At 49.8% G+C, this 26,265-nt stretch overlaps 2 protein-coding genes across 2 annotated transcripts; both read right to left on the reverse strand.

The window, feature by feature from the left end:
- Nucleotides 1-7,776: 7,776 nt before the first annotated feature.
- SSTR3 (somatostatin receptor 3) lies at nt 7,777-8,982 on the reverse strand. Its single transcript, XM_074901342.1, has one exon. The coding sequence runs from the start codon at nt 8,980-8,982 to the stop codon at nt 7,777-7,779; it is 1,206 nt and encodes a 401-aa protein (XP_074757443.1).
- A 7,518-nt stretch (nt 8,983-16,500) lies between these two features.
- RAC2 (Rac family small GTPase 2) lies at nt 16,501-26,265 on the reverse strand. The gene is made up of 7 exons (XM_074901343.1): nt 26,121-26,265; nt 23,088-23,159; nt 21,272-21,389; nt 19,716-19,778; nt 18,946-19,105; nt 17,500-17,634; nt 16,501-16,740 (listed from the first exon to the last, which is right to left on the reverse strand). The coding sequence occupies exons 1-6, from the start codon at nt 26,153-26,155 to the stop codon at nt 17,504-17,506; spliced, it is 579 nt and encodes a 192-aa protein (XP_074757444.1). The 5' UTR covers nt 26,156-26,265; the 3' UTR covers nt 16,501-16,740; nt 17,500-17,503.

Consider the following 26,265-nt stretch of genomic DNA (forward strand, 5'->3'; position numbering starts at 1 on the left):
ATGCTCGCCAAGTGTTCTTATGTAATTACTGTCTTTTCCATCCTGCCTCCAAGGCCTTTGTGAGAGCCTCCCCCGCCCTGTGCTGGCCCGTGTCAGGCTTGGCTCTCCCTCCCTCCCTCCACCCACCCTGCATCACATCACGATTTGCTCAGCTCAACAGCTGATTCCTTCTGGAAGCAAAGTTCAGGCTTTTGGCTACTGCTGTTGCTACCCTTGGAATGAGAGCTCACGTGTTTCAAGAGCTAGGAAGCACTGCTCTGCGCTCACCTCCTCTCCATCACTGCCTGACCGCTGCCTTACCTTTTCCTTGCTCTTCTGTAGTGCCTGAAAATGGAGAGGGGTACACTTGAGATATGGAAAGGTGGCAGTGTGGTTTTATGCTTCAATACTTCGGGGTGCCCTTGGATTACCCTGTAACAGCAGTTGACCTTCTGCTGTATCAGGATTGCTGATCATCTGGCCAGGCTGCAGAGGGGATTGGGAGGAGTAGAAGACCTTTAAAGGTCCTTTCCAACTCAAATTATTCTATCATTCTATGATAAAACAAAACTTTTCCAGGCTGTGCACAAGGCTTGTGTAACAGCCAGGCCTTGTTACCCAAGAGCACCAACGTGATATAAAATTACTGGCTTAGAATATCTTGTACGTTGCTGAGGATGGGCAGGGCTGTTGGATGTCAGCTGCCTGGCTACATTTCTGTCATAACTTCTGCCCGTGTGGGGCCTGGATCAACCAGGAATAACACATTCCCTGGCCTAACACAGGCTGCTGCTGAGTTTGAAGGCACTTCTGCCAGCAGGGATTTCTGCTGTGGGCTGCTCGGTGGCCTGGACTGTCTCACACAGAGATCAAGGCCTGGCAAAACTGCTGGATTTTTTGCTGTGCATTGCTGAAATGCCACGTGGCTGAAGAGCAGCTGGAAAAGCTATTCACCTGTACTAATTACTGGAGCAAAGATGTTGCTAGATCTAGCAGTCTCCAGCACTAGACATGAAAGCATGAGCTTCTCTCCCACTTCCCACTGCCCCCACAGCTAGTCCGAGACAACCGCATGTCTGCCAGACACAACTGAATGGTGTATCAGAGATGGGGTGACAAGCTGTGTCAGTTGGAGATGCCTAGCAGCTAAGGGCGCATCACCCAGGCTGCTGCTCTCCCCATAGGCAACTTTTCCAGCTTGAGTGTCCCATCTCTTACCTCCACCTTGTGACCCTGCTTATGAGACCACTGAGACAAGAAGCTGGGCCAGTATCCACCCCCAAACTCTGGCATGTACCTACAAGTGCTAACCCTACTGCAACCAGCAAGGCTTTGCTGCCTTGTGAGCATCTAGGCCCAAAAGCTTGGCTGGGTGGGAGATACCAGGTGCCACTGTAGCCTGTCTGAACCAGTTCTTAAAAACAACCTTCAGCTGAGCCTGCTGCTTTCTGCTTCTCTGCATGTGAATGCATCTGAACACCTCCTCCTCCCATCCACTCCTCTGTAAAGCCAGGAGTTTTTACCCTAGTGCTGTCCTCTCCTACACACACTCCCCTGTCCTGAGCAGTTATCAACAGTAGATCACTACTGGGGGTCTTCTCAACTCTCACAAGGAGTGCTAAGAGAGGTGGACAGTGATTAGGGCAAGAAAATCTTCTTCAGAGGTACCCATGAGCTTTCTCACCAAAGAAACAAGGTCTTCGTGGCAAGAGAGGGCAAGCTGGTGTTTAAGAGCTCACAGAAACTCTTGTATCTGTGATGGGTACTTCCCACCAAGGGAACCAACCTGACACTGGTGGGGTTTGAAACAGAGAGGTTCCACCATCACTTGGTAGCACTGTCTTGTGTCTGGTCCTAAAACCAGTAAACAGGGCAAGAGCCCTGCCACGTTTTCTGGCCATCTGATACAGCCCGGGCATGTTGAACCCTCCCTCTCCAAGGCACGGGGCACAGGCGTTGTTCGATGCCCGTGCAGCAAAGCTCGATGCTTGTCACAGCAACATATCTCTGTTGCGACTGTATGATGCCTTGCAGCAGCTACAGTGCCTCCAAGGGTCTAACAGAGGGCTCTGCCTGGCTTTCCAGGCCCACAACCTGCATGGTGAGTACATGGGATTTCCAAGAAGACAGTGGTGTCAGAGAGGCTTCCCGAGGAGAATCCCGATGACAATCCCTTATTCCTGCGGGATGTGCAGACCGCGCGGTGTGCGGGGACCAGCCATTCCTGCAGCCTCCCGCCGAGCACAGCCCTGCCTCACACCGGGGACGCTTCCGGGTGAGAAACCACAGAGGTGTGACAGGCGGGCAGGGCTGCCCCGGCCCCCGCGCTGGGCCCCGGCTCCCGCCCGCCCCCTGCCGGCCGCGCCGCCTCCTGCCAGCCCCGGCGGGGCCCGGCTGCCCGCGGGCGGCGGGCAGCGCCCTTGGCCTGCCCACGGGTGCCACCTGTGGCCGAGGGCGGGCAGGGACGGGGCGGGCACGAACCTCCGCCCTCTGCAACCTCCCACCCGCCGCTCCGCAGCCGCTCCGGTGAAAGACCACTGAAGGAAACGGTGATGCGCCACAGCCCGTGCGCGCAGAGCCTGGGGTCAAGGCGTCTGTATTTCCTTCACACAGGGCACTGTTTGTCATGTCTAGAAGGCCATCCTGCAGCCCAGGCACGTGTCTCTACCTGGCCGCATTGACGTGCCGGGTAGCTGTGTGTGTGTTTGTGCATGATGCAGTAAGTGTGAGATCTGAGCCAGCCGGCTGCATTGTGCGTGGCGTTTGCATATTTTATGCTTGGGAAGGCAAAGAACACCAACTTTTCATGAGCAAATATTTGCATATTTTCCACTCGTTCACGCAGATAAAGCATTTCAGTTCTCTGTTCAATCCTCAGGAGAGCCAGGAACATCTTTACAAGGGCCTGTTTCCCTTTTTTGTATCTCCCCGTCTATCTACCGGCTACCCGATTTCAAAAGCTGATTAACTGCTTCCTGCCCTCTCCCCACACCCTCTTGTTCCACCGTCCCATACAATACCTGAAGCAGAATGTGGCCTGGACAGTTTTGCTGTTGCCTGAGCTGAGCTGCTGTGTTTCCCTGCTGATGACAAATACAGCTTCAAATAACACTGTGTGGGCTGTGTTAGTAACAGCCTGGAAATGCACCCTCTCCTCTCAATGCTGGAACCCCTCCCCAGTCAACATTCACTGCCCTCCCAGTTTCTCTCCTGAAGATCCACTGCAGCACAAAAAGGTCACATGGAGTGGGTCCAAAGCTGCCCCTGGCCACACTGTTGGGCTGACAGAAATGTGTTTGGGTGTGCATGTATTGTGGGTCCCTGTGCAGGGAGGATCATTTGCAAGGTCCAGTTCTCATCTCCCAGGTTTAGCCCATGCTCGGGCTGTGTGTATGAAGGTGTACGTGTGTTGTGTTCTTGTGTTCATGCTTAGGTCAAGAGGTAGGTGTATATCTGGGTACGCATACATCTGTGTAGGTGGCCACATAAGGTCTCACACACATGTAGATATACTTGAATCAAAGCACCCACAGACATGAATATGTATATATATTTATACACATTCACACAGTCACATGTGCCCACACATACACGCATGCAATCACATCAATACTCATTTCTATGCATGTATACACATCACATACATATGCCTCTCTATATCTGCTCTTGTGCACTCCGACATGTGCATACAAACTCTCTGAGCAGCTGGCAGAATGGTCTTTCCATGTATCTGACACCCCATCTATGATCAAACATTTGCTGGGAAGAGGAACTGCACAATGCTGCTGAAATCATTGTAGCCCTTTCTAGTCTTGCAGCTCCTGATCTCTACGTGACGAGAATAAAACCTTTTGTGCAGCAACAGGGCTTGATGGAGCTCTTATCTCCATGCCTCTGCACCCAGAATAGAAAAATCCATTTCCACATCTGACTGGAACAAATCCCCCTGAACACAGCCAGAATTTTGCTTAGCTACTGCAACCGGTTCCCATGGCCTCTGGATTGCCCAGAGTCAATCGCACCATCGTTAGGAGAGGGAGAGGGATCAGAAGGTCAGTCAAACTAATGCTATACCACAGAAAAAGCTGGAGATTCACCAGGAGGGAGACAGAGATGTAGAGAGAGGGCAGGGGTCAGGAGGGAGCGAGGTACTGTCCGTTATGTCAAATGTCTGTTCCTATGAAAAACAGCCTTTTAATCAGTGGTGATGGTTTGCAGAATTTTGTAGCATTCATTTTCTCCTCATGAATTTTGGACAAAAAATACCTTATCCTTTTCCTCTCCCAGTCTTATTTTGTGTTCATCTCCATCTTTTTTCCCAACTTGTCACTGAAATGACTCTGGATGCAGCATAGGGGGGAGAAGAAAACACAAGACAGAAAAATATGATGTTGTGACCCTTTTGTTTTAAACTTCTGTTTAAACTAAAGACCCCCAGTTTTTTGCAGGTCTCCCTGGAACACATTTTGTTTTCCCCAGCAGGCTCCCCTGCAGAGCTGCCTCACTAGTGAGCTCAGACTGCATGCATCAAAATGATGTCTCCTTGGCACACTTGCTTGATACTGGATTGTAGTGTTTGGGCTCTTCAGAGATGTAGGTATTTTAAGAAGCCAACCAGTTGGTGGAGTTTCTTGAGTGGTGACTTGCAGCAGATGGAGCAAAGGCGTGTGAAATGAAGTTTCAGCTTGATTCAGTGGTGAAGGAGAGTGTCTCTGTTAAGTGTGTTGGCAACAAGGGAACTCAACCATCTCCCCACAGCAGCTGTGCAGCCACTCTGTGGAGAAAGAAACCCTCCCTGTATCTGCCCCCCACCCACCTGAGCTGCCTCCTGCAAGGTCCTCATTCACTGTCACCTGCCTTCTTCAGTGCCTGGTCATCAACCATGAACAATGCTATGTGTTCCTCAGCTAATACCATTTCTCCTCTGTCCTACAGTGATTGCTGTGCCAGTGGTGCCCAGCATTCTCCTTGCCCTGCTCCTCACTGCAAGAGGAGCAACACAGTCCCCCGTTTAAAGTGCTGTGTTGTCCATCTATCTGACCACTTGGTAGCCAGACCTTTTAATCTTCTCACTGTTGCCCCATATAGAGGCAGGAGCTTTGGCAGTTCATCTTCATTGTACTAGGATTTCTTGATTGTGCTTCATCCAGTGGATGCTGCAGGAGCTCCCCAAGTGAAAAAAAACATAGGCTTTTTTAGTCCAACAGACTGTGTATCCCATGCCCATGAATAGTTTGACTGCTTTTCTCACGGGGCCCACAGTATGGGCAGCTGATGCATGGATAGGAGGAGGAAGAGATGTGAAGAAATAGCAGAGGATAGAAACCGGCTATCAAGCACTTTCTTTTCCCCATGAGTTGAGCCTGCACTCTGCAGTGTCTGACTGAGCCAGTGCACTTTGTAAGAGGAGCTAAGGAATAGCTGTGTAGTATCACTGGTAGCTCAGCTTCCTGGACTGACGCTACACACATGGACAGCTTTGGTACTAGCGTCACAGGTTCAAAGAGGAAAAAAGAGGTTGGAGGATTCATAGGGACAATCTTTCTCTGCCAGGGAGGTGGCTGAGAGCACAGCTGAATGTCTTTTACCAGGTGATGTCTGCAGACCCTTCCCACACTTCCTCTGCTCTCTGGCCTGGCTAGGACATGTCTCCTCACCTGACACCCTGTGACGGTCCTTTCCCAAACTCTAACGCCCTGCACTGCAGTTCCCCTTATGCCTGCCAGGCCTTCACTTCTTCTCACATTGCCTTTGGATGACCTTGTCTCTTGCTTCCTCATGAAGTGGTTCTGTTCCTATCATCCTCTGCTGCTGCAGCTTGTTCTGCTTCCCAGTCCAGGGCTTTTGTCTTCTGTTCCAGCACATCTGACCTCATGCCATCCCTTCACATCTCATGCCTTCTCTCAAGTGACCTGTGAGACATCTTTCCATCACCCAGCCAGCTCTTGCCGCTGGCCTTCCACAGACTGCTTTCTCCAACATCTCCTAATATTAGGGATGCATGTGTCCTTTTGATGGGTCTCTCCTTTCCATTTCTTAAAATTATTTGTGGAGAAAAGTGCCCAGATATAACTAAGGGCTCTGGTATGAGAGTCTTCTTGGTGGCTGTAGCTTAGCAACAGCATTCATGGAGAAGTTCAAGGTGTAGGGACAGACATTTAGCAGAACCTGCAGGAATGAAGCCAAACTGGGGAGAGAGAACTTCATCCCACCCATCATCATACATTGCTGTTCCTTTAGCCTGCACACTCAGACGGGCCCACCCACAACTTCCCTCCAACAACCAATGCACAGAAGCAAGCACTCATCCAACACTCACAGCAACACGCATACTCTCACATTCCTATCCAAGCATTCACATGTGTGCACCCATTTCCATACTCGCATGCCTACAGAACATAAACATCCCACAATTACATAAACACACTTCCTCATCTGTGTTTATATACACTTACACACATGCATACCTCCTTAGAGTACATTTGTATGCATTTATACACACCCCACAGCCACACACAGGTTAGCATCAGTGCCCAACCCATGCACATCTCCCATCAGCCCTGACTTCTCGATCTCTGATCCTGTTCAGCCATTCTCATACTCATACAGTCCAGTGATCAAATTTTTGCACACATGCAGGCACATCATTTCTTCTCCATTCTAAGCCAAATACTCTGCCATTTCCCATAACACAAATCAGTTCCTAGTATTGCCGAGACCCCTGCAACCATAGCTCTCGCAAACTGGAGATCCCTTGACCTCCCTCTGCTCCCTACCCCCATCCTGTACTGATACATGCTTTATATCTCCTGTACCAGCCAAACATTACTCCATACAGAGATCAACTCATCTCAAAGACATTGTGTAATCTCAGGAGAGCCAAATCTATAGCACCCACCTCCCCTAAACACACAGAATGGTTCTGTTCATTTGGCCTTTTAAGTCCAAAGGCTTTTTGTTTATTTACAATAAGGCTTAGGGAGAGGAAAAGGGAAAGGGCATTTCAGCTTGTAAGAAACCCTGCCTCCAACCCATGCCTCTGTCTTCTTCTGTATGCTTGTTACATCTTCCGCCAAGGCACAGAGGCACCAGGAAAACTCTGAAGAATGCAGGAAAGAAATGTTCCCTTTGCTCTCCCAGGTGAGTCTCATCAGCCTGCCCAGTGTCCATGAGACCCCTGGAAAGAAAGAGGAGGCTTTAAGCAGTCAGAGTGGTCTCTAGCCACGACCAGAACGGGTAGGAAAGTTTGTCCCCAAGACTTACTGGAGAGCTAGAGAAGGGTCAGCCATTCATACAACTGGCTGGTATGTCTTCACTGGAGACACCTTTTACTTCCTGTTTTTCTTTTAGGGTAAACTGCTTCTCAAGTTTATAAGGGAGATAATCAAGGCACAGGGATGCCCATTTGTTGTATATGCCATTTGAGGATTTCCTTGCGGTGCCACAGTCAGATGGCAGCTGATGCCCTTCACAGTTGGGTAATCTAATGATGGATCATGCAATCTAGGTCTGACCTTGCTCTCTCCATACTGTTAGTGCCCATCACCTCTTCAGCTCTCCCTGAATGCAGTCATTCCTTTACCGGGTACCACACAAACCTCAGGTGTCCCTTCCAAAGCCAAGAACAATGCCTTGCTTTTTCCACAAGTTCATGGAGACCTCTTCATCTTCAAGAAGAGTCTTGGACCTTAATATTCCCTTTTATTGTTGTCTCCCATCGCTTTTGAGGTGGAAAAACACAGAGGGTGAAGGGGATCCCATGTCTCAATGTCTCTTTCCCCTGCACCATCCCTTTCATCATAAATAACTGATGTGCAACTTGTTGCTCTTTTCGCATCCCACAGGCTCCTCAGGGAGTGGTTTTTGCTCATTGCTTTCTCCTTCCCCACTGCTTAGAGGATGCTCCTGCCTGTCATTACCATTCTGGGTGATCTTGCTGATCTCACCCTCTTCCCCTTCATCATAAGTCTTCTCTGGGGGGCATGCTGGCACCTCCTGGCTCTGGACTCGGCGGGATGGCCTGAAGATGGCCCTCCGGAAGCCCTGCTTGAAGCGGTAGGAGAGAAAGCCATAGATGATAGGATTGGCACAGCTGTTGGCATATGGCAGCACCACCACAAGGAAGTAGACACCAAAGAGGGATGGCTCCTCTGGCAGTGGGCAGACGACATTGATTATGTTGAGGACATAGAAGGGGAGCCAGCAAAGGACGAAGACAGCCACAACAGCCACCACCATGCGGGTCACTCTGCGCTCTGAAAGCTTGTGCTTGGAGGACAGAGCCCTCACTCGCCTGCCAGAGGAACGAACCTTCACAACGATAAGAAGATAGCAGAGAGATATCACCAGCAGTGGCCCAAAGAAGCCCACGGTGGCAGTGTAGATGATGAAGCCAGCTCTCCACACCGAGGCAGGCTCTGGCCACTGGATGTGGCATGTACTCATCCCTAAAGGGACGTCTGAGAAGACAACCACGGGCAGCACCACTACAGAAGACAGAACCCACACAGTCGCACTTACAGCCTTGGCCACCCGTGCTGTCCGCCATTTGGAGGACTTCCCTGGATGGACCACGGCCAGGTAGCGATCAATGCTCATCACCGTCAGGCAGAAGATGCTGGTGAACTGGTTGATCGCATCCACAGCCATCACCAGGCGGCACATGAAAGACCCAAATGGCCAGTAGGACAGGGCATTTTGTGCAGCCAGGAATGGCAGGCCCAGCATGAAGAGCTCATCAGCTAGGGCCAGGTTCAAGATGTAGACATTGGTCACCGACTCGCTCACAGAGTGCCGCAGGACCACGTAAATGACCAGAGAATTCCCAGCCAGCCCCACCACGCAGACAATGAGGTAGACCAGGGGTATGAGGACACTGCTGACAACCACACCAGGGCTGGTGGTGGTGGAGCCGTTGGGGGCAGTGAAGCCTGCCCAGCTGCCAGAGGCATTCCCCTCTTCCAGCACTGCCGGTGTGGGGAGGCTGAAAGCGGAAGTGTCCATAGCAGAGGCAGGGAAGAGGATGGGGGGCAGTGTCCTTGCAGGATCAGCTAGCAATCTGGAGGTGAGAGGAGGAGAAAAAAGCCATTGATACTGGGGACATGACAGCTGAACAAGCTATAGATAAAATCACCACATAAACTGTGTGTAGGTATGGACAGACATGGGAAGTCGAGGTGAGTTTGTGGATGCTGGCAGCTGCTGGAAGATGCAGGACAATATTGACCCCATCTAGTCCTGGGAGGCATAGTAGGCGTGGAAGGACAAAGAGGGACATGATTCAGTGTGGGTCAATGGATCCTCTCCCCTAGGGAAAGAGCCTCTGGGGAAAGAATCACAGACTAGGATGCAGACAGGGAAGTTCTTAATTTTCTGCTAACGGCTCCAGTACTGAGGAGAGTCACCAGGGGCCTGATTCTCATTTATAAGTGTCAGGTACCTTACGAACAAAATGGGGAAGAGCATCCAATGACAAAGTGCTATTCCAACTCTGGCTCCCCCATTTACTGAGTATCTTTCTGCTTGCTGAAGCTCTTATTTGGACTGGCCAGATTATCATGGGGTTGTTAGCCCCACCAGCACGAATGGAAGCACCTCCACTCTCAATCCAAGCCGAGAGGCTGAGCTCAGCACCTGAGCTGGAGGGTGGTTGGTTTGTGTAATGCCAGTTTGAGATTAAAGGAAGAGCCAGATTATTTTGGGTACACCAAGAGGGATCAGTCCATATCCCTCTCATCTCTTTCTTGTTTTCTCTCTCTCTGCTTCCACACCCTGCGACACATGGCTAATGGAAGAGGCTCTGCTTGCCCAGCTGTTTGCAACACCAAAGCAGTGTCCCAGCCTTCCTCATCTGAGGTGCCCAATTGCCCGTCACATCAGGGTCTGGCATGGAAACAGCACTCAGCTCACTCAGAGAGACTTGAACAAACAAGCTCTCCATTCACCACTAGCTCTCCGCTGACACTGGATGAGAAGCTGCAGGGAGAGATAAGGGAAAGAGGTACATTTTGTCTTTTTTCAGGGCTCCAGATATGTGAGATACAGAGCCCAGCACATGCTCCAGAACAGAGACACCCTGGAAAACCTTATGCAGGGGAGAGCTGTGATGTTTTCAGGATCACTCAGGCTTTAGCAAAATTTTCTGGACATGTGGACTGGCAGGGTCATCCTCTTGATGAACTAGCTCCTTGGAAGGGAGGGTGACCTAATGGAAGAGAACAGGGACCCTGAGGCTCACCTTTACCCATACCAACAAATCTCTTAGGCATCTGAAGCTTCCTTTGTTACTGAAAATCAAACTGGGGATCTCAAAGGAAAGGACTCCTAATATTAGCTACTTTCAGGAGGCCAGAAACATTCCAGAGATTTTCTCCCAGGTGGGTTCCTCTGTACCATCACAACTTTCTTCACAAATGTCTTAATATTACAGATTTTATTCTTTTTTGTAGATGTCATTCCAACTTCTGGAAACCTTAGGGGACACCTGAGCTTTATATGTATTCCCTGGATATCAGATAGGCAAACCCAACAGACTCCACAGATGTATCAAATCTTGTGCTGAATGAACCTCATCTGACAGGCCCCATAAAAACACAATTGGACAACTATGACTTAAGGCCATTTCTGCAGGCTATTGCATAAATGTTTCCTGCTATACTTAAATGAGCTTTGAAGGGCTGGAATTGTTTAAACTTTATTTGCAGGTGCCTTGGGCTGTGACACACTGCCCTGATAGAAGCCTGTCTCTTGGAGTCCTGCAGTACTGGGTTGTCCCACACATCATGAGTGACTGCAATGAATGGGCAGAGTAGGAAGTGATTTGAAACCCTGTTTCTAAGCCCAAGGATTTTTCCTCTCATATTTTTTTCCAGTGCTGTTACAGTGACATAAGTCACTTGTTGGAGGAAAGAAGAGGGCAGTGGCTGCTGTGAGGACAAAGATCCTTGCAAAGGGTGGTAGAAACCAGAACATTATGTTCATAAAAAGACGATCCTCTTAAAGGTGGGGACATAGCTAGGAATCCCTTTGGATGTTCCTTCCACATGCAAAGCAATTTTTTTTTTTAAAAAAAGCATTTGGAGACAGAGCCCTACAAATATCAAATATGGATGGGGACACTCACGCTAGGGCTGAAGAGCATTTGGGGAAGTGTCTGGGGCCCAGAGTCAAATTTGATTGCTCAGGTTCTGGTTTAGCAATACAGTAAACCCAGCTTCAGGGCTCCAAAAGCCCTATCTCAAATGCTAAGGCATACAACACAAAGCACGGATTCACTATAAACTCATTTTGCTGCTCAGACAGCTGCAGTGGAGAAACTCTGCCTTTAAGCATGGTCTGCCTTGTGCCATTCTAACTTTGTCATGCACCACCTACCAGGTCAAAATGTCGTATCACACATTCTGGCTAGTTTGACAGCACAACCACTGAACACTAGCGCCTCATCTGGGTTGGATCCACTCTGCTGGCTGCTTTGGCAGCACCTGCATACGTAGGAAGTGATCAAGGAACCTTGGCCTCAGACTGATAGTGTGTTGGCATCTGCTTGGGGTCTGTCCCTGATGTGGATAGCACCTGTTGCAAGAGGCTTGGGATCCCCTAACAGATGCTGCCAAAATATGCCTATTCCATACATCTGGAGAGCAAGAGAAAGTGAGAGGTAGGAAGACATGGCAAAACTGGTGCTAATATATATACATATATACATATACATATATTTCTTCACTGAATGAGAGGAGGTGGATGCTAAAAGCTAAGCCTAGACCTGGTTACAAAACAGAAGTAGAAGCTGGGAGGGACCACAGAGTCCGATAACATGCAACCCCTCTTGCCACCCTCGCCTCCCATCCACCTTGTTTCCCATGGCCCTGCTCCAGCTCAGGATTCCACCTGCCTCACCTCGGGGCTGAGCTCTCTGGTGGGGACCAGGCTGGGCTGGCACAGTTGAGGGGTCGGCGTTGGGGGCGGAGGGGTCGGCAGGTTTCCTTCTCTGGGACTGCAGAGTTAACTTCTGCATGGACTCATGCCCGCGGGAGACATCTCGGAGAGAGGGCAGAGCCGCCTGGTACTTACGTGTCGTCGGGATGTACATTTTCCTCTGTTTCACTGGGAGAATCCGTGTCATGTTTTTCCCCTTCCCCTTTCTTAAAAGCAAATGAGCAAAGCGGTCCCAGGAGGGAGCGAGTCCCACCACGCACTACCGGAGACGCAAGTCCTTCTTCCTGGCCCTGCCCATCACCCCCTCCGTGCCCGGTGAGAGCGGGGCCCACTCCCGTCGCTGCTGGTGGCCCGGCCGGCCGGCGAGGCTGGCGTCCGGCCGGGGATGCGCCGTCCCTCGCCCTCACGTCGGCGAGTGTCTCCCCCACGGTCCCCTCGCCATCTGCGGGAGAGGGGGCTCGTCTGCCGGGCTCGAGCAGACGGAGTGGCGGCTACCGGGACACGGATGCCGACAGCCAATGGGCGCCACGCACGAAAACACCGGCAGGAGAAGGAGAAGAAGGAGAAGGAGGGGATGATAGGGCAGGAGAGCGGAGAGGAGAGGGGGAAGAGCGCGGGAGAAAGAACAAAAGGGGGAGAAGGAGGTGCAGGAGAGGGGCAAGGGGAGAGGGGCAGAAAAGAGGAGGGGAGGATGGAGGACAGAGGACGGGAGGATGGAGGAATGGGGAGTGCGGTGGAAGAAGCTGGGGACAGTGTAGGGGAGAGGGAGAGAAAGACGAGAGGGATACAGAGAGCAGCTCTGTGGTGGGAGAGTGGTGTGGCGGGGGAGGGGGGACGGCTCGGCTCGGCTCCCCTAGTCGGGGGGAGTTGTGGCAGTGCAAAGCGCCCTGTGAATGCCCATGGGCACACAGCAGAGGGTCTCCCTGTTCCAAAGATCTTGCAGGAAGGATTGGTGCTGCCCAGAGCTGCAGGGACACGGCAAAGACTTGTGGCTGGCAAGATGCTGAGAAACCGGGGTGGATGCTGAGCACACAGACCCTTCTCCCTTCTGTTCTGCCCTACGAGCACCTCCAGATGGATGGAGCTGAGGGCAGATGGGCAAACTGAGGGGCTGTCTCAACTATCTCCCTCCCTTGGCTCCATGCACAATCTCATAGCTTTTACATCCTCTTTGGGAAAAAGGTCCAATTCAATAGCTCCAAACTCTCCCACCAGATTTCATCTCTGCTGCAAGGAGTCGATGCAGAAGAAATGGGACATGGCAAGAAATTAAGTTCCTTTGTGTGAGCAGTTCTCCCAGGAAGAAAATTAGGATTTTCCCATCCCATGCCCTGCACAAAGTGCTTCCCTGTAGTCCTCAGCCCTTTCCCTGCCCTACAGCCAATATCAGTGTCTCCTTCTGCTGTGTTGTCACCCAGCTGTTGACATTTGGCACTGCTGTTATGATAATTTGAGGTCCTAGGGCCAATTCCAGCCTTAACAGAAGCAGAGAGTAGCTCTGTGAGAATAACAGCCAGGGTCTAGAAACTGGTCTTCTAAACCTGCTCGAGCAATTTTATGTCCAGCCAGTGCTGCTCAAAGGTGAACAGGTGAAGGCAGTATAGGGCTTCAAAGCTGTCAGGACGCCTTAGCCTTGATCTTGGCCACAATACTGTCTGAGACACATAGGAGAGATGAGGCTTCACTGGGGGAGGAATGGCACGGGGGCAGCACCCAGTGGCTATCTTTGTCATGGCAGAGCAGGTATCTGCAGCACCATGGAGGGAGCCCCCAGGCTAGCGTCTTAGGAAACACAGAGCCATGCAACAGCAGAGCTCTACCCAGGCCAGCTACTCCTTGCAAGATTTGTTAGCATAAGCACAGTCATGGGATCACAACTTCCAGGTCTCCAGCTCGCTTCCTCAATGCTCAGAGTCCTGCCTTATTCTCTGCCTCAGCTCCAACAGGCTTGTGCAAACTGTTTGTATTGTGTTGGAAGGAGAGCTCAGCCTGTCCACCTCCACAGGAAGACGGTGTGGAATAATTACTGAAGGTGACTTAGAAATCAAACCTATATTAAAGGCACGGCATTGTTCACACATTAAGGAAAGAAGCTTCCAGGGAGGAGCACAACTGGTATGCAAGGAATCTATTCCACAGCAGTTCCCTGGATGACACTGCCTGCAAAATAGCATGGAGGGTGGAGTGGTGTGAAGGTTCTATGGCCAGGCTCTGTGAATCACAGCAGAGATGGGAACTTCATGGTACTATGGTATGATAAGCTGCATATTTACCACCCTGGGCCAGTAGTCTGTCATATTTTGACAAAATGATGTCCTTTGTGCAAACTTTGCTCATTATAATCACATTATAATACCAAAACACACCTTCATCCCAAAGGCTACCCACCTCCTAAGTGCAACCACCCCTCACTGAGCTTGTGCCCTGAATCTTTGTTAATCTCTACCTTTAAAAGCAAAGCAAGAGAATCTTACACCAATCATACTAAAAATATGTATGACTAGAATCACTCAAGCTCCACCCTGAAGATTAAAAATTGCATAAAAATGGCCTGAGAAAGGGAGAATTTTGGGGGAAGATATCATCATGGACAAGTCAGGGAATACTGCCTCTGACTCCTGGGATCAGTCGACAGGCTGAAACCTCTCTTTGCACCTCCATAGGGATGAGTTTGGGTAAGATCCAGACTATCCCAAGTGCATGCTGAGAAAACTTGGAAATCTCTCTATATAGAGTTGCTTTATAATCTCAATATTTGCATGTGCTTTTGCAGACAGTGTATTTATCACCAGCAATCCATAAGGACCTGTACTTCTGTTGCTTTAATAAACTGCACTACTCATTAAGCTAGCCACAAAAGTTTCTCACTGGGCACCACCAGACTCTCTAAATCTGGCCATGTGGGTCCATGGAGTGCGACTAAGCTGAAAGTGCAGTGCACTGTTAGTGCATCCGTTATCATGATTGTTCAATAAGTTGAACATGACCAGACCAGTAGTGACAAACTGGATATCACTCAGAATCTAAACCTAGCAGCCCCCAGCCCATCTGCCATCTAAGGATAAGCTAGAATGCAAGGGGGTTTATTTTCTGCCAAATTACTTTACCCTTTAACAGAACAGGCAAATACATCAGTTTTGTTTTGTTCACATGCTAAGCTTCTACTCTCTGCATTGCTGTGTGTGACAGGGGACAGGGCAGACTGAGAAGGTAAAAGCCAAGGCTTGAAAACTGAGGAGGAAGTAACAATCCACTGGGAAATCATTGGTTTGAGTAATGTTTAGGATGTTTAAAGAAGGCTAGATCCCAGTCTCAGGAGCTTTGTGTCCCTTACTCTTCCACAGGTATATGTCCACACCAGAGATTTAATTTCTGCTCTTCTGGACTTATGTTGACACAATTTACATTATCTTTGGATAAGACCTGGGCAATCCATCCGGCAGCCCATGTGCAATGGAGACATTTGTGGAACTTGCTGTCACAGGATGTCCTCCGGGTTTGCACTGGACATTATCAGTGGATAACATGTCACATCACTGAACTAACTGCCTTACTCAGATCTGACCATGAATTGAATTTGCAGAAATTTCCCTGGCAGCAGGTTACATCAAGGGCATCAGTGTGGCAGGTTGTTGCTGACACTAGTCATGTGCTGGAAACACATGTGCAGGAAGCAGCCTTTGGAACTCAAAAGTGGTGCTGCATCAGGGAGTGGTAAACTGGCTCAACTCCACTGTTTCTCTGTGTCCTCCTAGGACTGCAGAATTTTGCAGTACCAGTCATTGCACCCTGAGCCCTTCTCCCTCCCACAAGCAGTGACAATAGCAGCTGCCCTGTAACACTTCTTACTCTCAAGTCTCTGCAATGCATCAGGAAGGCAGGTGCTCACAGCTGCCAGATCCATAGTACCACTGGGACCACTCTCTTCAGCTTAATTATAGTGACTTGGAGGCAATTTGTCTGGACTGGTGACTCATTCCTTGCTCTTTTGGTTGTTTTTTTTTCCCCTGCCCTCCCCCTTCCTGTTCTCTGTCTGTGCCTGGCAGCATGAGTGAGTGACGGTACCAACTGCCTGTGATGTGAGCTTAGGAGAGTTAATGCAGAAAGGTTTTGGTGAAAGGGTGTCCCCAGCAACCTGTAGGGGCAGTCCTCACAGAGGAGACAGAGGGCCAGGGAGTCCTCTCCCAAAGCCTGCATCTCATCCTCTGTGTGTCTTGGAAGGGAGGCAACTTTTCTTTTGAACACATGGAAGCTGAGAAGAGGAAGGGCAAAAGCCGAGATGTAATCACCCTGCTGCCTTTGGCTGGCACATGATATTTGCAATTTACTGAGGAATGGGGGTGGGGCTCAGTTGAGAATTTAGCAACTCGGTGCATGAACTAGGCCTTGTTTCGTCATCCTGCGACGAAAACAGCTCCCCAGCACCAAGCTCAGTGTGGTGTTGCCTGGGTTGTCACTGCCAAAAGAAAGTCACAGCTGGCAGGTGCCTGCACCCCAGCCATCCCATTGCTCACTGCTTCAGGGCTGTGTCTCTCTGAGGTGCAACACATCGTGGACATGGCAAGAATTTATGGTCTGTTTATTGGGTCTTATTTACTACGTTGTAACCTCGGGGGTCGGTGAGGAAGGAAAGGGGCAGCTGGGGTGGGGTGAGTGTGGGTAAGTTGTGCAAATGGACAAACCAGTGCTGTAGACTCACAACAGTCTTTCAAGCCAGCAGAAGTAAAAAGCGCAGCGACTGCCACAAGGTACTGAGCTCCATGGTGCTGGAGCCATCGCGCTCTCCTGCGTGCTGGGCAGAGCCTGGCATCAGGACAGGGCCGGGATCTGTAGCCAAAAACATGACAGACTTTGTAAAACCAGCTTGGCTATTTTCCTGCTCCCCCTCCCTCTGCCCTGGTGGTGATGGGAGAACAAAGGGGCAGGGTCCAAGCTAGACAGCTCAGTCTTCTCTCTCCTCAGGCTCTGGCCAGCTTTACCTCTCATCCTGAAGCTTCTCTCCTGCCTCTGCTGCCTTGGGTTGAAGGGGAAGGGCAGGTGGGGACAACACGAGGACTAAAGGAGTCCTGGGGGAGAAGTTGCTGCCTGCCAATGAATAGCAACACAAACCCCTCCTTGAGGTGAGGAGGGCCTGGTAAGAGGAAGGGCCATTGGGCAACTGACATGAATAAGGAACAGCTTTTTTTGTGTGTGTTCTATAGGCAAAGGCTGCAGGTTCACACCTTTCACAGCAGGTCATCCCTAGGACAGCCTGGATGCAGTTCCCTCTATGGCAGAAGATGACATACAGTCCTTCTCTGTGAGGACAGAGGTGGAAAATCATGGGCCATCCAGCACCAGGAGATGGGGTTAAACCTGCCCATGGGCAAGCAGCAAGGAGAGGTAAGTGGTTCAGGAGTCTATGTGGTCTGTCATACAATGCCCTGTCCTTTCCTCAAGCAGGACTGTTGTCTCCCTCTCTCTCTTTGAGGGTGACCCATCCCACCAGGCATAGCAGGTTGTAGGAACCCAGTGGCCCCGATCATCTGGGTTCAGGAGCAGGAAAGTGCTGCTGGTGTCACTCTCAGGGATCCCTTTCAGACTTACTCTCTTAGAGGAGGCTGCATACACGTTTCTTTGTCCGGGTGGGTTGTGGACAGAGGACTGCTCGGATGGCCTCGTCAAACACAGTCTTGAGGCCGCGCTGTGTCAAAGCTGAGCATTCAAGGTATTTCACGGAGTCTGTTGAAAGGAAAGCAGGTGCTGCAATGGGGTAGAAGGGAACTGAGGTAGACAGTGGGGTTACCCAGGAGTCTGCTGCTAAGGGTGCTCAGAAAAGAAACACACAGGAGAAATACCACAGATCCCATCAAGCAGAAAGAAACGCATGTGCCTGTGTGTCATCAAAACATTTCTGGCTCACATCACTTCACAGCCACAACACCCTCCTCCCTCAATGCCTATTTTACAGTGTCCTGAGGCACATACAGACCACCTAAACACCCCCTGATTCTCATCTTGAGATGAGGTCTCGAGTCTACTCAGGCTCATTCTCCAGTGTCATTCAGAATGCCTGGCCTCAAGCACCTCTGGCTGCATCTCAAATCACATAGCACCTCCCTTTTAGGACTCTGTACCCCCAAATTCTGAGAAAGCAGAGCATCTGGATTTTGCCTGAATTGAATAAACACGGCTCAAGTGATCAAAGCCATTAAGCATTGTCAGGACACACTTCACTCACTCACTCACTCACTCACTCACTCACGCACTCACTCACTCACTCAAGCAGTCTTGACTTCAGGGCAAAGCTTGCCAGCTGTACAAGACCAGGGTTTGCCTATTCTCCACCCCTGTAGGCAGAGCAGAGACACTGCATGAGGCTGGCTATGTTATCCTGGCCAGGCACCCTCTCCTCCAAGCTCCCACTTGAAAACTCCCTCAAGCTGTGTTTCCCACCCTTTCTGCTGTCTCTGCACGCTGCATCTGAGAAGAGAGGTTATCTGAAACATTTATTTGTGCATGTCCTGAAACACAGGAGAGAGCTGATGCCCCTGAGATGAATGGTGGGGTAAGACATGCATACTCAGGGTTGCAAGTATAAGTGCCAGTAGTCAGAGGCAGGGACAGGAAGCTGCAGTTGCAACTCTTCCTGAGAGATGTTAGAAAACTCACTCTTCCGCCTCTTTCCGGATGTGGAGTAGAGGCCTCTGCCCACACCGCAGCTGCAGCTTTCATGAAAAATATTAGCCCAGATAGAAACAGCAGAATAAAAGGGGAGGGGATTGTCAAGTGTATATTTGTGTGTGTGTGCAGGATGGCAGCCAGAGAGAGGCAGAACACAGAGGGTTGAGGGGTTGAGGCTTCCTCAAGGAGCAGAACTCCTTCCCGAGTCTCCTGAAGTGAATTTTGTCCCATGATCCTTGATGTGTCTCCCTGTGTCCCTCAGAGATACCACTGTGAGATACCTCCATGAAAGCCTCATTAGGTTGAGGGGAAGCCCTTATCTCTGCCTCTTTTCTTTCAGTAGGTCCAAGATGTTCCCCAAGCACATACCAATTTCCTTGGCCAGAGCAAGGCCCTGAGGATATGTAATTGGGGATAGCTTCTTCTCCTTCAGCTTCTCAAGGGTGTCCTTGTCATCACGAAGATCCAGCTTTGTGCCCACAAGGATGATGGGAGTGCTAGGGCAGTGGTGCCGCACCTCAGGGTACCACTAGCAAAGGAGCAAAATGGCAACGATGTGAGAAGAAGTCACACATACGGGCATGCATAAGGGAACCAGAGGGACCCCTGAAACAATGTCAGCAAGGCAGCTAATGCCCTGTCCTTCCTTACAGCCCTTCCATCCAGTGTTGGGCACTATAGCTTAGTCCAGGCCAGCTCTTGCTACTGAGTCCTCAGACAAAATCCTGGAAGTGATAGGAAGGAAATACTATGTTGTTCTCCTCTCCATCAATCTCTCCCTTCTTCCCTCAGTTCCCATCCAAAGGCTGTGGGTACCTGCTTCTCATACCCTACGGACTGGTCCTGTGTGCATCTGCTGCAACAGTCTTGGCTGAAAGATGCCTGTGGTATCACAGCTCAATAGGTCAGCAAGATGAATACTAGCCCTTCAATACGGCTGGCCACCTTCTTTGAGATGACCCAGAAAAGACATCTGGAGGAGGCTGATATTTCATTCCTTCTGACTGACACAAAAAAGATATTGCCTCTCTGAATCTAGATGTCCTATTAGCAGTCTCCGCCTGAAGTCAGTCTTTTTGCAAGACCACCATCAATCTCACCCTCCTCAACCCCTGATGGACCAGGATACTCTGTCTCACCTTAGCACGGACATTTTCATAGGATGCTGGGCTGACAAGGGAGAAGCAGATCAGGAAGACATCCTGTAGGCATATAACCACGGTGCATAGTTAGGATAAGAGCATGGGATTTCATGACAGGAGGCAGGGAGGGAAGAGAAGAGCTGGGTGGGCAGGATCCTCCCTCTGCAGCAGAGGGTCATGTTAGGGAAAGCTGTCTCTCACAGTGTTACACAGTCCTGACTGCTGCTAACTGCCTCTAGAGAAGAGAAGGATATTTCCTCCCCAACTCATGGTAACCATAGCCACCATTATCAGAAGAGCCACACGTTTAACTATGAGGATGGGGTTTTTGCGGTACACACTCATCCTCATGGGAAACGGCTTGACAGCATCCTGCTCATTTCTCACAGAACACCAGAGAGCTTTCAGGCCAGAATAATTTTGCTTGCCTGCCTTCTGTTGAGACAGAGCTGGGCTCAGTCCAAAAAGTGCACAGGCAGGATGCAAATGAGTTTCACTTATTCACCTAAACACTTCTCCTGGGCATGGCAGAATTTAGACTTCCATTAAAAAAAACCCAAAACTAAATAAAACCAGCTCTTCAGGGTTAAAATTATTTCATCCACTTTCACCTAGCTAAAATAAGGGTGTCAGGCCCAGCCTATCCATTTCCATATTTCTACAACTATCAGAGGCAAAACCTTGGAGACCAGTTCCCCCACATATCCTTGGGATGTGTCCCAGGGTGGGTGCAAGCGTGTTGTTGAGAAATATACCTGCTTGCACTGACTGTAGAAGGAGCTTAGGGCAAACAGGTTGTACCAGGTGCCCGACTTTCAAGTGGCTGAATCTAGCTGAAACAAATAGTGCCCTCAATTCCTAGGCCTTTTTGCTGCAGTGGCAATCTTCAGACCAAAGCCTAAGGCATCAGAGTCTTTCTGAGCTTGCCAAGAGACTGCTTGGATCAACATCCTCCAGGGAAGGTAATCTTTAAACCCTGAAATTACTCTGTCAACATAGAAAAAAAACCTTGTGAATGCAGTATCTGATGCATCCATTTGTTCTGCTAGAGGCTTGGGCTTTGTTGAGGCATCAGTGGATCAAATACATGTGTCCACCTATCAGATCTCTTTTAAAAGGCAGAAGCCAGAATAGTGGGGTTCACAGAAACATAAGAAGCTCCTGCCTCAGCTCCTAAATTCCCTGAGCCACTTGAATTTTGCAAAAGGAGGGTTTTTTACCAGAGCTGTGTTAAGGCATCCGCCCCACACTGAAATCAGTGCCAGCTGATCCTATAAGTATCTTCAGCTGGGCTCATAAGTAGCATTGAAGATCTTAGTTTTCTTGCTAAGTTATACAAGTAATGAAGTTTAGATAAAGGCTCCAAAATACACTTATATGTCTTTTACCTTTAGTGTTTCAAGGCATTTGTATATCAGGTATTCTCAGAAAAGGGCACAGAGAGACAGGAACAGTCCTGTCACTGTTTTATGGCAAATGTTGATTTTTGCAGCAGGGGACAGAGGCATATCTGAGGTAGGAACAAGGGAGGAGGGGCATGGAGTGTGACCCACCGTCTGAGGGTAAGAGAGTGGCCTCAGCCTGTCATAATCCTCTTGTCCCGCAGTATCCCATAACCCCAGATTTACAGGCTTGCTGTCAACCATCACATTGGCGGAATAGTTATCGAACCTGAAATTCAGAAACACAGGCCATGGCTCAAACAGAAGAGACACCCCTTCCAATAGCGTACATGGGATTTACTAGGTGCACGCAGGAACAAAGGGTACTGATTCCTCTTCTCAGCTCACTTGGGTGATTCTGGTTTCCTGTGAACTTCTACCTTATGGACTTCCCACTCAGCATCAACCTCCTCCCCGTCACCCATCTGTGCTGGATAGGTGCCTTGGCTGCAGCTCCGCCTTTGCCACCTTGCATGCAGATCCATAAACCCTTCTTTCCCCAGTATCCTTCCCACAACTGTGTCTGCTCTAGCCAAGTCATTGTCTGTTTTTTGTGCTTTGAACGTCATCTTTCTTTTTAAAAGTGAAAAAGAATAAACCATGTCTCTGTAGGTCCCCCAGAGCCCTGCATTCCTCAACACCTGTACTGTAACAGAGGCCAATATGCCAAGGTGTGTCCCCTCACTCTTTGACAACACAGCATGAAATATTTGAGAACAGCTGTCAGGATTGCATGCTTGGGAGTAAAGACTTAGTGGAAAAAAAAGGATATTAAATCAATAGAGATGTTCTCCCCCTTATCCTAGAGAATTTTATTTCTAGGATGAGGGGGAGAATTTATGTTCATTTTGGTACATTTTTTTTTTTTTTCAGGCTAAGGTGAGGGAAATCAGTGATAGGAAGGAACCAACACAAAGACCTTGTGAATGTGTTCACAGCATATGCCACCATCGTAAGATAAGTCATGCAGTTCAGTAGCACAAAATGGCCTCCCTTTCACGTTTCCAGACACAGTCCTCAGACAGGAGGAGAAATGGTGTGTGACACACAAAATACATAGCCACTTCATGGCTACACGCTAGGAAGGGATGGTGCCCTTCCACAAACCAGCATCTGAGAAAAGATGGGTTCTTGTTGGCACAGCCATTGTTTGCTACATGTGTTGCAAATTGGTCCCGAGAAAAAAGTGAGTCTGAGGTTTTCCTGCACCTGTCCTTCTCAAGGAATCTGAACCTCAGCTGGCAGTCTGACACACTGTGCCTAGCTCCTTTTCTCACCTCAGGGAGAGTATAATCCCAGTGGTGTGGTATGAGTACGTGTGATGTGCATCCCCAAACATATCTTTGTGCCCTGTGGGGAGACAAATGCATTGAGTGCTCAAACTAAAGAAACCCTAAGCTTATTCCTTATTCCAACAGTTTGCAGGTCTGTCCCAGCCTCATGCATACATCTGCTGGATTGCACAGTGTTTCTACTCCGGCATTGAGCTGAATCATGCACTTTTACCATCAGGGTTATCAGTGCCTGCTCCAGTGACAGTGGGTGCCTTGGGCAAGGGAGAAAGTGGGGACTCCTGTCCATCCAACTGCCTTCTCTTGGATCTGGCCCAATTTTTGTAGACTGGTTATTTTACCTGTTAGGACCTCATCCACTATTTGTAAACTTAGCTGGCAGATAGAGCTGCAAGTTGGTTTGTGTCTCCCAAATATCTCATTTATACAAGGGTTTATAAGGTCACTTGCAGTTCTGGTGAAAAGTCACAGATCTGAAGTGTAGAGGCACCTTTGACGGTTTGGCAGCCCTTCCTCTGCTGGCATGGAGATTGTGACCCCGCCTTCAGAGTGCAGAATGAGGGGTTTCTGTACCACTTTGCATCCTGCTTTCCATGCCTCCCACCCACCCCAGGACCTGTTTATGCATTACTCACACAGTGGGGATGTATTCTCCTGGGAAGGCATTGGTGGTGTAACTGATAAGGAGACAGGTTTTCCCCACAGCTCTGGAAGATAAAGAAAAAATAGCACAAAGTCGTAGTACTGCAGGCAGTCTTGCTAGATTGAGGTGGAGATGGGGCAATCCTTCCACACCTCTAAGCTAGCCCTTTCAGGAGACCCCTGGAAGCAGAAAGACATTCACAGAACCAGACAGCACATAACCATAGGTTAGACAACTGGCAGGAAGAAAGACAGGATGTCACACAAAAATGTTTGTTGTCTTTGAGCATGAAGTCTTGTTTTATGGTCTGGTACAGAGATCACTCAGCAAAAATACATCCACTCTGAGTTGGAGATGAGAGCCCATTTTACAGCATGTGCACAGTGCTATATGCTCACAGCCAGGGTATATTATTTGGTGTGGGAGTTCCATGACAAAGCTGCCCAGTCAGCTACAGACCCTGAACACAGGCACTCCTGCCTGCTTCTACAGCTGCTGTGGGGAGGGGCTGATGGCACCTCTTCTTGATTTAGCCACAACACCTTTCAATCTTGCCTGTCTGTGGTAAGCTGCAGCATCACCCACAGAGAGAGCTGTAAGCATTCAGCAAGGGGCCTCTCCCTATGGCTGCTGGTGGTGTTTCTGAGCTAGAAGCTGGTGCTTTGACTTTCCTCAGCTTATACCCCACACCCATGCTGCAGCAGGGTGGAGTGCAAATAAGCCAACATGGGAGCACAGCCCATACTGAGTGAGGGCATTGGTGTGAAGGAGGTAAGAAAGGGGGCAGTAAGGCCATCAAGGGGAGGAGAAGGTGAACCCTGTGGTGAGGGAAAGAAGTGGAAATAAACTGGAAGAAAATAAAGTAGCAATAATAGGTGTAGGAAGAAGAATCCTTATCCTGCTGGGCTGCTACTGCTGAGGTCTGTGTGGTCTGGGAAAGTCTGACCATGTTTCAGTTACAGCATATGTAATAATGGAGATGATGAGAGCAACCTGACTCCTCAGCCTACAAGCACAGCCACAGGGTGAGGAAGATGGGTGAAATACTGGAGTCCCTTTGCTGGGGAACTCCAACCATCTCAACTGTACCTGCTAAGTGCCCTGATGCATAACTGCATACTTGCCTTTTTGTGTGCCCTTGACAAGCACAGCTGGCATCTTCACCCTGATTACTAGGTACCTGCCTTGATCACTGCACTGTGGGGCAGCTGAGGAGGAAACTGAGCTCTTCTGCATGCTCTGACACTGGTTTCTTCCTTCTGCCACCTTCTTTTCTTAGATCTTCCTCTCAGTCCTTTCTCTTTTCCCAGGTCCTTTGTTTCCCTCTTATCATAGAGATAGTGAGGGAGGGTCATGGAGGCTTCCTGAAGCTCTACCAGTAACAGCTATGGGGCTCTATAGGACTGTGGGTGCGTCAATCATGGAAGCAGGGAAAGTTTTCAATTAGTGTGGTTGAACAGAGAGGAGGACAAAGGGTCAGCGAAGGAGTGAAATTTACAACAAAACTATTGAGAGAAGAGGTGAGGTTAGCAGCACTTGCAGGTTCCTGGGGCTGAACTCAGGGAGTAAGAGGTCAGTGATCTGTGATGGAGGAGGCTGTGGGGCCAGAAGAGCTATGGGGAAACGTGAGGGGCTTAGCTAAGTGACAGCAAAAGGTCCTGTGGTCGGTAAGGTTACACAAGCGAGGGTGACATGGCTGGTATGGCAGGGAGGGAGGTGAAGGGTGGTGAACTAAGAGCTCAGAGCGATGGGAAGACTACTGGACTGCTGTGTTGCAAGAGTGAGAGAGGCCATGCAGTGTACAGAGGAGTTGTGGTCAGAGGGGTTGAGAGCAGGATGTGTTGTGGGGTTAGCCATGATATAAGGGGAATGCTGCCTTGAGGGATGGCTACAGAGTTGGTGCAATGTGTGAGGGGGAAACTGGGGGATTAACAGGGCAACAGAAAAATACCCAGTGGTGTTGTTCATCCAACTCTAGCTTGCAGCCTTCGGGGGACTTTTCTTAGAGGTAGAGGTGTTTATGTGGGGCTCTGTCCTTCCTTGCTGTTTCTCCCTGTCCCCTTGCCCCATCCCCTGAGAATATGTCTAACATGTACTGTTACGTGTGCAGATGTCTTCTTCCCCAGGCAAGTTTTGAAGGAGGAAGTGACTGGGGAGCAGGGCTGCTGCATATGTCTCTTCATCTGCTACCTGATAGCTGCCCCAGATAACAGTCTGGCCAGTTCCTAGCTGGGAAATGAATTAACCTACTCCGTGCTAAATGTGGACTCTCCTCCCCTCCCTCCTTTGCACCTACTCATCCCACAGGTCAAGAAGAGGCCCTGTCCATCCAACCCCTCCCACCTCCAGCAGTAGTGACTGCTTCACTTATTGGTGGCTTAGATCAGGCCATTTCCAGGGAATAGGGGACATAGGCAGTGCCGCCATCATGCTGTGAAGGCATGGTTGTGTTACCTCCCACTCCCAAAGTGGCATATACTTGTGCCTATCTCAGTGGAAAGAGCTCCTCCTCCTTGTGCCCAGAGAAACCCCTTGCCAAAGAGTCTCTCCCACACCCCATTACAGAGATGATGTACTGAGAAAAGCTGAACATAGAGATAGTGGCAGACATCTCTATGTTCTATCTATCAGACATAGTGCTGTGCCCTTTCCCAGTCAGTCCCAGCAAGCAGATGGCTTTCAAGGAGCCATTCACGTGCAGAAGAGTGCTTGTGCCTCTTAGGTTTTAAATCTGACTCCTGCTTACAGGTTGAATCTGGCAGCAACACAACCACCTCCTGTGTGTGGACAGACCTGCTCCACTTTTCAAGCCCCTTTTGCAGATGCCCTTCAAAATGCCCTCTTCCACACCCTTCCCAGAAGAAGGTCCCTTGCCCTGGGGAGGGAAGAGTGAGTGAGAGAGGGAACGCAGTCTGCAGAAGGTCAGAAGCAAAGCTGGGGAAGTTTCACCAAGCAGCCTTCTTTCTTGCCCCTTGTCACTGCCCCTCCCTCTCCCATATCCGCAGCAAACCAGCAGGGTACCTACCCGTCTCCCACCACGACACACTTGATGGCTTGCATGTCTCTGGACCCGTGGTGGAGGACAGCGTCCGGGGCAAAGGAAAGTCAGGCCAAGGCAAACAGCAGGGAGAGACAGTCAAATTTGGTATCAACCCTTGTGCTGCAGTGAG

The sequence above is a fragment of the Athene noctua genome, chromosome 3, assembly GCF_965140245.1.
Source record: "Athene noctua chromosome 3, bAthNoc1.hap1.1, whole genome shotgun sequence".
NCBI lineage: Eukaryota > Metazoa > Chordata > Aves > Strigiformes > Strigidae > Athene > Athene noctua.